At 40.6% G+C, this 12,686-nt stretch overlaps 1 protein-coding gene and 1 long non-coding RNA gene across 5 annotated transcripts in view; one reads left to right on the top strand and one right to left on the bottom strand.

The window, feature by feature from the left end:
• The window catches only part of EMB (embigin), a 22,417-nt gene extending 17,601 nt beyond the window's left edge, over positions 1-4,816 (bottom strand). The window contains exon 1 of one of the 3 annotated variants that reach the window (XM_032096363.1): positions 4,504-4,816. In XM_032096363.1, the coding sequence (XP_031952254.1) occupies positions 4,504-4,588 (85 nt within the window). In that variant the 5' untranslated portion in view covers positions 4,589-4,816. Of the gene's footprint in view, positions 1-2,606; positions 2,703-4,503 lie in introns of those variants that run through there. The other 2 variants (XM_032096361.1, XM_032096362.1) reach the window with 2 other exon arrangements.
• Positions 4,039-12,686, top strand: LOC116437959. 2 transcript variants are annotated; one of them, XR_004237546.1, is made up of 3 exons: positions 4,039-4,121; positions 10,787-10,875; positions 12,180-12,686. It is a non-coding gene; the product is annotated as an uncharacterized LOC116437959 (long non-coding RNA). The 2 variants fall into 2 exon arrangements; XR_004237547.1 differs by lacking the exon at positions 4,039-4,121 and adding an exon at positions 4,885-4,957.

The following is a 12,686-nucleotide window of genomic DNA, read 5'->3' as shown; positions in this document are numbered from 1 at the left end:
CTCACATCCTGTCTTGTTCATGGGCTTAAAACACCACTTATGCTACTGACACTGGTCAATTATTTTTAACACAGATTATCAGATTTTCCAATAGAATAACTTCATGACAACTTTACAAGTCTAGTGTGATGAAAAAGCAATGAACAAGCCACCTTTGCTTCCATTAGCACCTTGGTAAGCAAAAAAAAAAAGACATCTGTATCAAACATTAACTTCAACATCTAATGCTAACAATTATTTCCATTTTCCATAATACCACTGCAAATGTGATCCTCCTCCTGTAATACAGCTTTTACAAGAACCAGCTGACATGCTAACTTGCTTTATGTTCCTGACTGGAAAAAGAAAGAGCAAAGGAAGAGGCAGAGAGGACCTGCTTAGTAGTTCTGTCACTCTTTTAAGAACTCAAGATACCCAGACGTTTTAGAAGAATGGAAATGTCTCCTCATTCCTTTATTTCCACATTTGGGTGACAGAACTAGTGTTTATTTTGTACTAACTATCTTCACTGACAAAGGTATTCCAGGACATGTTCCACTGCCATAGCACTCAGGGAAAGTTATTCAGCCATTAGTCACACGAGGGTAAAAGGACATGTATTTTGCATTTGTAATTAGTCTTGCACTGGGGAGAAATTAGCATCATAAACTCTTCTGGACATCCAAGACAGCAACAAACACAGACCACAGAATATTCTGAATTGGAAGGGACCCACAAGGATCTAGCCTAACTCTTAAGTGAACAGTGAAAATCTACATCGTATTTTTATGTGCATTCAGACTTGAGAACCACATGCCTTCAGCAGGAGGTGAAGTCAGCACTCTGCCATTTCCTAAAAATGAACACTACTAACACTCCTATCCCATTTCAGCACCTAAAGGCATACACAACCTATAGATTCTCTCATTGGCACCTCAGGCACACAGTTACTCCATCACAGCTTGCACCATCTGCTGTCTCAATCTGCCCATCAAACTTCAACCAGTTTGGATCAAGAGTGAAACAAGGTAGCCAAAAGATACGATTAAAAGAAAAAAAATAAGCATTAGTAGTTCTTAACAGCAGCCTTTTCATTTTTCCATACTTTTTCCTATCAGTCCACTGATCCCACAGCCAGCTGTTCCCTTCCAGCCCTTCACCTAAGAAAGGAATTTAAAAAATCTGCTCCGAGGATGTGCTGGCTTATGAGCCAGACAGCAAGAAGACTGAATCTTATTCTTTGCCTGACAGAGGTACTGAGCAAGGTGAACTATTATTTTTCTGATATTCATAGTAAAACTGAAGAAAGGTCCATGAATTTTTATAACTGCAGCATCTTGAGGCATTCTAAGCATGTCATGGATCACCTGCACATTAATTAAAATCACCAAAGATGATAAATTTAGAAGGTGCCACTGCCAAGCTGTAAAGCAGCTCTGTTATCTCTCTGCAATGAAGGCAGATAACCTGCAATGTGGTTTGCATACTAACAGAGTTATCATCTTGGCTTTCTTCCTTGATTCATGTATCAAGTGAAAAAAGTCAAGTACAGTTATTTTTGTCACCACTGCTTCCAGATCTTTAATCTTTATCTGTCCACGTCAAACTACATAAAACACAGCTAACATTGCACCACTCTCTTCCTCTCATGTATACTTGCTGAATAGCACTGGAGATCAAGATGAGCCAGCACTGCATCATTAGTGTCACCGAGCCACGCAATGATGTAAGCAAGTCACATGGAGTACTTCTCTAGCTATTGAGTCATGGCTGCATGCCTTAGCCTATAATTGTTTTGCATCAGACTTAATCAATAGTGTGGTAGCTTGTTGAGTTCTCATTTCCTTAATTTCCATGTGGGAAGGAATAAGCAAGAGTATGATGTCAATTTCATTTTTTACCTTACCTCTGCTTCAAAAGGCAGCCAATATTTTGGGGGAATAAAGTATAGATATATCATGCTTACTATTAGCAGAGCAATTTCAGGCTTAAAAATCTATTTTCTCTCTTTTAGTTAGAAAGGCAGCTAAGAAAAGGCTGAAATACAGTTTGGTTTAACATCTTTATTTTACTATTTAATTTAATATCAACCATACACTTTTAAGTTCACAAGCATTCAGCAGCATCCAAAACCAGCCACCAGAACCTCCCAATGCCCCAAAGACATCAGAGGATCAACATTAAGGCCTTCCAAATGCCCTGATAAAAGCCATTCCCTCAAGTGAAACCAGAAAAACCCAACCTGGAAGCAAAGTCCGTAAGGAATCAAGTGTGTTCTATACTCATAGCTCATTGATTTCTTCAGGAGCAGAAGCTGAGAGATGAGACGTGGTGGAATTGCTTTTCCTAAATCAATCTGTGAGCACTTGCTGCAACTAAATTAGACAACCACAAAGGTAAACAAAGCAAGCAACAAGCTCTGAACAACATTGTGACACCTAGTTAGAAATTACCCTTAACTCAATACAAAATAAAAGCAGGAGTTTAGATTTTTCCAAAACAATTAGCTAAACAATTACATGACTAAGATAACAAAATATGTATTTCTTCAAGATACCATCTCAAAACAAAAATCTAATAGGGCTTTTGGGGCATCTGCCTCACCAGCTGCAGACCATGTAACCCACCTTTCTGCAACTCAATCCTTGTGTAGCAAGTGCTCCCTCTGCTTACTTTTACTGCAAGCATTTCTTTTGGTTGAAGAACCCTCACATCTCCAAAACACAGTTTCTGGACTTCACTAGAAAAGAGTTTTTAATTCTTCTCTCTTCAGGTGACATGAACTTCTCTTTGCTGCAGCTGTGTAGATAGTCCCTGTGCTCAGCTTTACACCCATCTAGTTAATAACCAATGGAAGAGTAAAGGGTTTTTTCATTTCGACCATCATGGAAACCACAGTATGATGCCTCCCTATGTAGTTCATACAGCTATAAAAACATTTAGAGGAAGGCTGAAAAACAACAGCTTCACTCTATACAGATGAAAATTACTAAAGTTAGTGCCTTATTTCTGATGTCTGCTCAAAACCACAAATGATACCCACCACTTTAGGAAGATGGTAATTTGTGCAAGTTTTGAAAATACAAATAAGAGTTTAGCTGTTTGATTCACTTGTTTGCTTTGTTTTTTTCTCGTGAAAGGCTATCATTTCACCAACCACTTTACATAAACTTTAAATTGCTTCAGCCACCATCAGGTATGGTTTTTGGCAGTAACAGCTATCAAAAATAAATAGCTTATGGCAATTAGCCACATGCTGACTCACGCATTCCTACAAAAAACAGACCATTTACACTCAAAAAACTTCTCAATTAAGTGAGCCGTTAGAAAGGACTTCAAGTTGTGTGTGTACATAAATACACACGTATTTTAAAAAGACTTAAGAACTACAAAGTAGATTTTTCTCTGTGTGCATACATAAATATGCATTTCAAACAAGACTAGAGAAGTATGTTTCCTTTCAAATTATGTGAAACTACTAGAAATTTGACAGAAGGTACAATCACCTAGGGAGCAGTACTGCTCCTCTTGGTACTAGGAGTGCAGCTGAGACAGAAAAAACCAACTACTTGTATTTCACACACTGAAAATGCAGCTAAACCACAGTGAAATCAAGTCCCAGCACGGATATTCACCTAAGAGTATGCACACACAGACAGAAGAGAACTCTTGGCCTTGGCACGACCTACTCTAAGAATCTCACCCTTCACAGCAAACATCAGCAACCCAGTAATTCCTTCTATAACCACTCTCTACTACTCTGCAATGCCTCAGAAAAACCAAAACAAAAATCCACTAGTTTTAGAAATAAGAACGTATTTCCCGAGAAGCAGCTGGTCTGCTCCTGAACTGCTGAAAGCTACTAGAGGAGGAACGAGGCCCAGAAGGCTCAAGTCCCTCTTTCTTCACGGGTTTTAAATGCTACGTTTAGAAACGCAACACAAAATCCCAAGGAGCATCCCCCACAACCTACCAGCCACACTGGTATCTTAATAATGTAATCTGTTCATCGGGGGGGGGGGAAGGGGGTTGGGTGGGGGTTTTTTCAGCATTTAAACGCTTTTCTCAGTAAGGATAAGACAGCACTAAGACACAACACCTCACCTTCCTAGTCCTACACCTGTGAGCTAATAAACCCTCTGGTAAGTGAAGGAGAAGCTGGTAAGGCTACGGGACGGCTGACCGCCGATGCGGCTCAGCCCATCTGCTGCCGCCCACCACCCCGGCGCCGGGGAACATCGGGAGCGGAGTCCCGCTGTCCCACGAGAACCCCGAACGCTGAGGGAGGCACGGGCGCCAGGGAGGGTCGGGGCCGCTGAGAAAAAGAAACGCCTCAGCTGTTCCCACAGGCAAGGCCGAAATGCAGCCGCCGTGCTGGGGCAGCGCTGCGTCCCCCCGAGAGCCGGGGGGATGCTGCGGAGCAAGGAGGACCTTTGCTCCCAGGCGGTGCTCCGGTCCACCTCGCTCCGGCCCGCCCGACACGGAGGGCGGAGGGGGCCCGGCCCGGGGAGAGCTTACATTTACCTGCAGGGCTCCCTTCCAAGAGGCTGATGCAGAGCAGCAGAGGCAGCAAGCGCCCCAGGCGCCGGCCGGAGAAGGCAGCAGGCATGGTGCCCCCGCCGCGCTCCCCTGGCTCGGCCCGGATCCACACCCCGCGGGCTGCACCGCCTGAGGAAGCTTCCAGCGGGCCGGAGCGGCTCTGCGGAAGGGCCGGCTACTCCAGCAACGATGGAGGCCAAAAGCAAAGCTGCCCCAAATTTACCGCGAGAAAAAAAACAAGAGGCCCCAAAAAAACCGCCGAGAAAGCGCTCGTGCCACGACCGTCCCCCTCCGCGGGAAGATCTACTCAGCAGCGGGCCCGCCGCGCTTTAAGTGGCGGAGGAAGGGCGGGGGCGCGCACCGGTGGCTAATTGGACCGAGGCCCTGGCGGCTGAGCCACCTGCGAGACCCCCGGGGCAGCGGGAGGTTGACGGCGCAGGTAGGGCCACGGGGTCGCGAGTTATTTTTGGCCCAAAGGGGCAGTGGCTGCAGGACCACCTGTGCAGGAGCAGCTCTCGGCGGCAAACGGCTCTGGCAGGGCTTGCCCGGAGAAGATTGCCTGGGGCAGAGCTAGTCTGTCTGTCCCTACCCTTTAGGTGGTGATCTTCTGGAGAGCCCAGCTTTGAGGGTCACTGGCTCCAGGGCAGCTGGGTTATACTGTATGGGAGCTGCGGCTCTTTTGCATCTCTTTTTCTACATCTCCCGGCTTGTACAGCAGTGCCCAGGGAGCACCATTTCTAGCAAAAGCTTCTCAGGTTTTTGATAATAGCTAAATGAAATTGTTTACACTCTTTTTTTTTTTTTTCTATATTTACGTGTACTTACCTAGTAAACCCACTCATGTGTATATGTGCATTATATGTATTTCTGTTTGCTGCTTGGTAAATAACTGAATTCTGATAGTGCAAAATGGAATCTGCCACGGTGGCATTCTCTGAAAGAATAACTGATGGGGTACTTACTGCTTCTTTCCTTCTTGTCAGCTTCAGCTAATGCAGAGGTTGAGTTGCGTAAAAAGTTTGTATCAATGATGCAAAAAATAAGACTTTACACCATCTTAGCTCTCCATGCTGACAGAGCTGTTGGAGTTTATGCAGAGTAAATGCCCGTGTTGATTTTCCAGCGCTACATATGTTCGTGCTTCCATTCATATTTTCCAATACCAGTACAGTGTCGTTCAGAATAAAATTTTCATTCATAAAAACTCCCAGTAAGTACAACTAATGGCAAAAGACTGGGAACAGGACTCTTTCACATTTGCTGTGTGTTCCAGGAATACTCAAAATGCAATGGCTACAAGGAGAGATTGAACCCCCATGTTTGTTTATCTGCCAGCCTGCTAAAACTGCACAGTGATGGGATTCAGAGAGAGAATCCAATTCAGATAAAGCTGTTTAGGAATGGTAGATGATCTTCAGCTTTTAATAGGAAAAAAATTGGCTGACACTTGAAAGCTGTTTTATCTGAACCAGTTAGGCCTGAAGAGACTTATCTTGGTGGTGGGTAAGGGAAAGGAGAGGAGAGAGAAGGGGAGGAGGAGAAGGAGAGGTAGAGGAGAGAGGAGTATGAACAGCCTAAAGATATGAAAGGACTGGTATATAGCTCCAGTCCCTGGAATGGGTGAAAAGAAAACTTTATGTTCACTTTATTTAGTGGCTGCGTGTGCAGCACCTTTTGGTAAAACGTATTTTATCCACCTGGAATCCACATGGATTGGTTAGTAGAAATGTATGACTAAACACTGGCAGCTGGCACAAATGGATCTGTTAGGGCAGTCCCACCTAGGACCTAGCTGTAGCTTTGTCAGCTCCTGCACACTGGAAACTGCAGAGGTTCTGATGGAGACAATTGGTTTTGAGTGACTTGGTGTTTAGTCCTGTATAGGACTGGCTTCTGTATTTTCAACCAAGTTAACTTTGGTGAGCAGTCAGAAGACATGATGAATGCCTTTGCAGGATTCCATCTCAGCTCTTCTTCAGGCCTTGTCATCTGCTAATAGTACATCCCACATTTACTTAATGCTGAATTGAAAGAAAATAGTTATTAGACTGCTGTTGAAGGAACTGTTTTTTCCTATACTCACGGTATGAGATACAGAAGCCACAAATGGAACAGTATGAGAATGGAACAATTCCAGTACAATGGAACAGTAAAGAGAAAGGCAAAGGCAGGAGGAAGGATGGCAGAAGGAACGCAAAATAGAAGCAGAATTTAGAGGAACTGGTCAAGCGAACCAAACAGCTCTTTAAGGGTTTTCATGCTCAGAGTTTGCCTTACCATTATAATATGCTAGATTAGATTACTCCGTAAGAACTCCAGCTGCATTTGGTAGATCATTGAAAGTGTAAGAATGAGAGGTTTCAGAAATTATAAGGTTAGTGATAACAATGATAAAACAGAATATTTGGGATATTTTAAAAAATTAATTATTATATTAGCTTGCATTTGGAAAATTGTCTGGTGAGTAATTAGAAATTTCAGGAAAAGTATTTAAATTTTACATACCAAGTCTAATCTACTACACTTATTCATATCCAGCATATTTTCCTCTTCTCTCACTTCCATAGAGAAACGTTGACTTATTATCACATGGTAATTACTTGGCAAATATTACAATTGTTTTGGAACAAGAATTCATGTGTTCAACCGTACTCTGGCTTATAAAAAACCTTATATTTAATAAAACCTCTGATACAGGGAAATTGCTGGTTTATTCGGCTGATTCAGGAAGATCTTTGCTGAAATTTTTCATGGCAAAAGGAAAGTAAATGAAACTCTGAAAACTGATATATGTAGATTATTGGCTGAATACAAACGTGGATTGTAATTTGAACTCTTACAGCTCCTTTTCACTAACAACCAAATCCTGTGTTCTCAAAGCCCAGTCTTTGGCATTCATTTATTTCTGTTAATGACTAAAACAGTAAAATAACCAAAGGGCATATGTGATCCAGCAGTTTTCTTGACTGGAGGTTTGCTTTTTATAAAATCCACTTAGACTGTGAAAAGGTAACTAATGTGTATGTGAGAAGAACAGTGAAAAAGAAGGAAACAATCAAAATGGACTGAAAACCACTTGAGGTGGAAGTTTATTTCAGAGATGGTGCTTAGCAGCTTTCAATATTTGAAACTGAATCATCAAGACCTTATTAGACTCTAGCTGGACTTGACTTTTTTTATGGGTATGAAATTTTTAGTTGTAAAAGCATGAAAATAAACAGTGGTAAATAGAAGACACAATGTAGAATTACTTTAGAAATAAGTCTTGCAAGCTTTCCAGGATATAATTTCGCAAGGCCAGGAGGTAATGTGTTACTAGTCTGTGGACCACTATCAAGAGGATGTGCTGAAAGAGATGTTATGCAACACCTGCACTGGGGAATGAGTTCCCCATTCTGTGGTAACAGTCAGGTTATAATAAAATTTTTAAAGAACAATGCAAAATTTACAGGTTTCTAGGAGCCAAAGTAGTATACTGAGTGCTAGTACAAGACTACAAAACAGCATTTTACTGTTTTGTCCAAACATTTATCTTTTGGTTGCTCTCTTTTAAGGATTTGACTAAACAGAAGTTTTGTCTGGATTTAAAATTACAGGCCAGATTATGCAATCTTCATATTCTGCAATTGCCTGCTCTATGCTGTCTGCATCCTGCTGAGTAGCTATAAATCCAGTATCTCCTGCTACCTCCTCAAAGGCAATTTGCAAGGTTAAGCACATAATCTCTATTGAGAATTCTGCCATTTATCAAATGTTTAATGTTGTAGTCTAAGATCAGAGCTATGTATGTAACAAAAATTGGGGCTATAGTGCTTTAGGATCACATTTTTTGAAAATCTTAGGTTGCTGCCAGTACCAATTACTAAAATTGTCAATACTGATCATATAAGATTGTCAGTTGTTACTGTGCAGGGTTGCAGATTATGTAGTAAAGGCTTTGTTCATATGGCAAACACAACATCATAAGGAACTGGCATCCAAAAATTCAAGCAAGATTTTTGGCAAAGAATTCTTTCTGCCCACCAGTCCCCTGATTTCTGATATCTGAACAAAAATTAATTTTTAAATGCAAAATATAATGAAAAAACCCCAGTATTTTGTTGAAAACACAATTTAAATTGCAGCCTTATGTATGGACAAGTAAAGAAATGTCTACAATCTGTTAGTTTAATGTAGAAGTAAAGTTCACTGTGATACAAATGCATGCCACCTCGTCACAGGGTTTGCTTTGCAAGATGTGCTTCAAAATTTGCAGAAGGTGTTATAAATGTCTCAAACAGGACCGGATGTCAAGGGAGGCAGTATCCTTCATTACAGTAATGTACCTGTAAAAGTAAGGCAGCCTCTGATGTGAATACACTTTGAGAACAGTTACTCAAAATCTGAATGCAGATTGAGAACAACTGTTCTAATTGTAGTTCTACTGAAGGCACACATGTGAGTCTCACCTACTGCTTTAATAACAGCACCAAGAGCACCTTTGATAAGTCTTTCTTTTTCACAAATTCTCTATCTTCCAACCTTTCAGACTTTTGAAAACAGCCTCTCTTTTGTGGCAACCATAAAAAAATCATGAGAATTTTGTATATAATATAAATTATGTATGAAGGTATCCTCCATTCTGCTGCAGTACTTGCTCAATTATCACCAATAAGCAGGAGCACTAAGTTGTCTGAAGAACCAGGCCTTACTTATGTAATTACATTTGAGCTATTTGGGGCACCTGCCCTGGGATAATCAACGTGTGAAAACTTCCTGTCTCTTGTGGGTATGGTGGCAGACTGTAGACTTTTTCTCATCCAAATTAGGTATTTTATGGTTTTCCGGGGGGGGGGAGGGGGGTGTTGTAGTTTGTTTGGGGGTTTTTTGGGTAGTTAACAGAAACTTAGTTTAACTGATTCCCCCCCCCCAGTTTGGAAATATGTTTGTAATTCTGAAGATAAAACCTGAAGATAAGGCAGCATAAAATAAGTAACAAGTTAAGTGGCATAAGCCTTCCCTGGTGGAGAGAAGTAATCAAGTTAAACACCAACTCCATTTATTTATGAGCAAACTTCAGTGAACTTTAGAAACTCTGACAGCATCCTTTTACTTTGAACATTTTTTTTTTTTTTGGTCTTTATGTATTAATTTAGAAGGAGAAAAGAGGACTGCAGTGGAAAAAAGGTGGACAAAGTTACGTAACTGAAAGTGTTATTTGTAATTTCAAAATCATGAGACTTTAAACAGTTTTTATTAGTCTTTTGCCATTTAATTCTTTTGTCTCTTAAATGAAAGCTACGTTTTGGGGGTTTTTTTTCCTCTAATGACAGGACTTCTACTCCCAGTGAGGGAGCAGAAATAAGAAAGATGAAAAAGGTTGCAAAAGCCATAATACAATCTTCAGCACTTTTACTGACTACAGAGCCATCATAGCCAAAAACAAAGAACTGAAGTGGAAGGAACAATGCTGCCATTTGATCACATTAAAACTTTGCAGAAGGGAAGTAAGATATGTCCCTGTCCTCATCAGCAGAGAGGCAGAGAACTCAGTCTGTGTGCATGGGACATACCTAACAATAGAGAATCTGAATGAATGTGCATATTCACTCTCCTAAATTTTAATAATCCATACACATGTTGGTAGAACAACACCATCCAAGACAGCACAAGCATATGTACCCTGGAATTTCCACACTACAGGAATATAGCCATGCTTATTGTACCATACTCTTCTTAAAGAGAAGATTCAGTTTCAAGAGTGATAATTCAGCTAGTTTTTAATTCACCCAAGTTCAACATTATGTAGCAGATACAGAACTATTTAAATACTCACTGAAATGATGCATACTTAGAACTGAATAGCTTAGTACTTTAATTAAAAAAACGTATGTTGGTTCAGAGAGAGGTGGTCTTGGATAATTGTGTGTGAAGGAAAGCACTATTTTAACACAAAACTAACTGCAAATATTTCTAGTTCTTTGCAGAGGGAAGGGCCATTTTCCAGTCTGCAAATATTTTGTTTGGAGAAGTGGAAAAATGTCAGGCAGCAAACAGAGTTCAGACAAAGGAAGGAAAGCCATCCGAGCCTCAATATTGAGCAAATTACTTGCCTGCTGCCATAAGAGTGATTATCAGGACTCAGGGTTTGCATGCCAAGAATTTATGGAATACTTATTTTTCCCATGTTTACATTTTCTGGCTGAATATGCATCATAATCCTATTGTTCTTCTGGTGCCTAAAGTGATACTCACTCTTTACTTCTGCATGGGAATCATTTTCATCCAGAGCTGTAAACCCCTTCATTAGAAGTGTCCAGTGGGATCAATGAGAGGAGCTCCTGAGCTATGAGTCATCTCATGTATCTTTTCAGTCCTGTAAGTACATAAATTTTATTTGACACTGGTAATAATAGAGTTAAAATGGCTTTTTCAGCTGAGATTATGTCACACTAGAGGAGTTCAAAGATGAACTTCTGAGTGTGACTTTTTAACAGCAGATCTGTTCTGCAAGGCGTTTCACAAAGGACTTATCAAGGTTATATTACAACTTGGATAATATTTCCAGAGACAAAACACATACATATATATATATTTAGTGGTGAAAGTAGCCTAAAATATATTGGTGTATAGAATGTGAATTTCAAAGTGAAAAAGAATAATCATAAGTAGTTTTTAACTTTAGGTATAATTCAGCAATTGTTAATATATTTCCAAATACTTCTGTTCTCAGTAAGCTGTGGGAGGATTATACAAAGATAACTTATTCTAATTGAGTTTTACCTTTCAATATAAAAATTAATTTAAAAATTATTAATGAAGAGAAGAATGTGCACAGTGTATCAGTAGTGAAAAATCTACAGCTAATGTAATATTTCTCCAGCAATAACTGATACCAATTTATCCTGGCTGATCTATGAATTTTACTTCACATTTTGTAAACCTCAGAAATGCCAGGAAAAAAAAAGGCATCTCTTCATTTTTCGTTGTTCCAGCTTCCTCTGTAGTGTGTTTTGCCTTCTTTTGGTTGTGAGAGTTACTGGAAACAATAGTTAACTGTATCGTAGCCTTTCAAGATCTAGTAATTATTGGATTTTGATTGATTTAACCACAAATTAGAGTTAGTACTTCTAAGACAGTTTCTTATCAGAAAAAAATAATTTTATTTGGTTTTTAAATAACTCATATAAGAAGAACAGTAAATTGTATCTGACAGCTGTAGGGCTTTAGAAAACATAGTGCTAAGGGCTGCATTGTTATTTACTGGAAAATTATGTTTCAGATAAAAATGTTAAACAGTCTACTTTGAGGATATGAGGTCATTCCAACTATTAAGTTTACTTATATTCTTCAGTTTGACTCACAGGGTTTGAAACAAATCTGTCAGAAGGAAATGTGATCTCTCCACGTGGACCCTATTCCCATGCTTGACAACATTTAATGTGTTTATCCTTACATCAGCCTCATGGGTGGTTTTAAGTCCAATGAAACACAAAGTGGTTCACCTGAGATAACCCAGGGAAAGGGTTACATTTGACTATTATTTTCTAGTTTTTTCTGCCCCGTGCCAGGTTCTTTTTGATTGCAAGGATAAAGCTGAGTAGATAGAAAAGGCTACTTAGGGTGCACTGAAAAAGTCAGAGGCATTCCCTGCTGACCTTTATTGCTCTTCTTTCTTTTAGGAGAGAGCAAACCATGCCCTTTGTACAGACAGCATGTTTGGACTTGGCTTGGGAAGAATGTGAGTTGCAGTCTCTAGCACACAGTGCAGATTGCAGGTGAGCATCTGAGGCAGCAGACGGCTCTGTGAACACAGTCATTTTGACCAAAACATGTGTTTGAGCACTTTAATACATTGGCGGAAATGAGTTTGTAAATATGGGAGACTGTGGGGTATGCCCAGCCCCTGCCCTGGAGGGATGTCTGCTGAGATAAGGAGAGTGCCTAAACCTCCCAGCAGAGCTCCCCTGGAAAGGCAGCCACTCTGCAGTTATGGCGAGAAGAAGACAAACCCAGAATCCTCTGGGGGGCTCTATGCAGATCCTTTGTAACCCATTGGCCTTCACCCTCTGGCACCCACCCCCTGTATCCCTTATAAAGCCAGCCCCCTGCCCCTGCGAGGACAGAGAGACGCCCGTCCCTGGCTCCCCTTCGCTGAACTAATAAAGCTCCCTCGTGCGGAACAGCTA

The sequence above is a fragment of the Corvus moneduloides genome, chromosome Z (genome assembly GCF_009650955.1).
Source record: "Corvus moneduloides isolate bCorMon1 chromosome Z, bCorMon1.pri, whole genome shotgun sequence".
Classification (NCBI taxonomy): Eukaryota; Metazoa; Chordata; class Aves; order Passeriformes; family Corvidae; genus Corvus; species Corvus moneduloides.
Note: the sequence above shows the minus strand (reverse complement) of the source record. Positions and strands in the feature narration are given on the sequence as shown.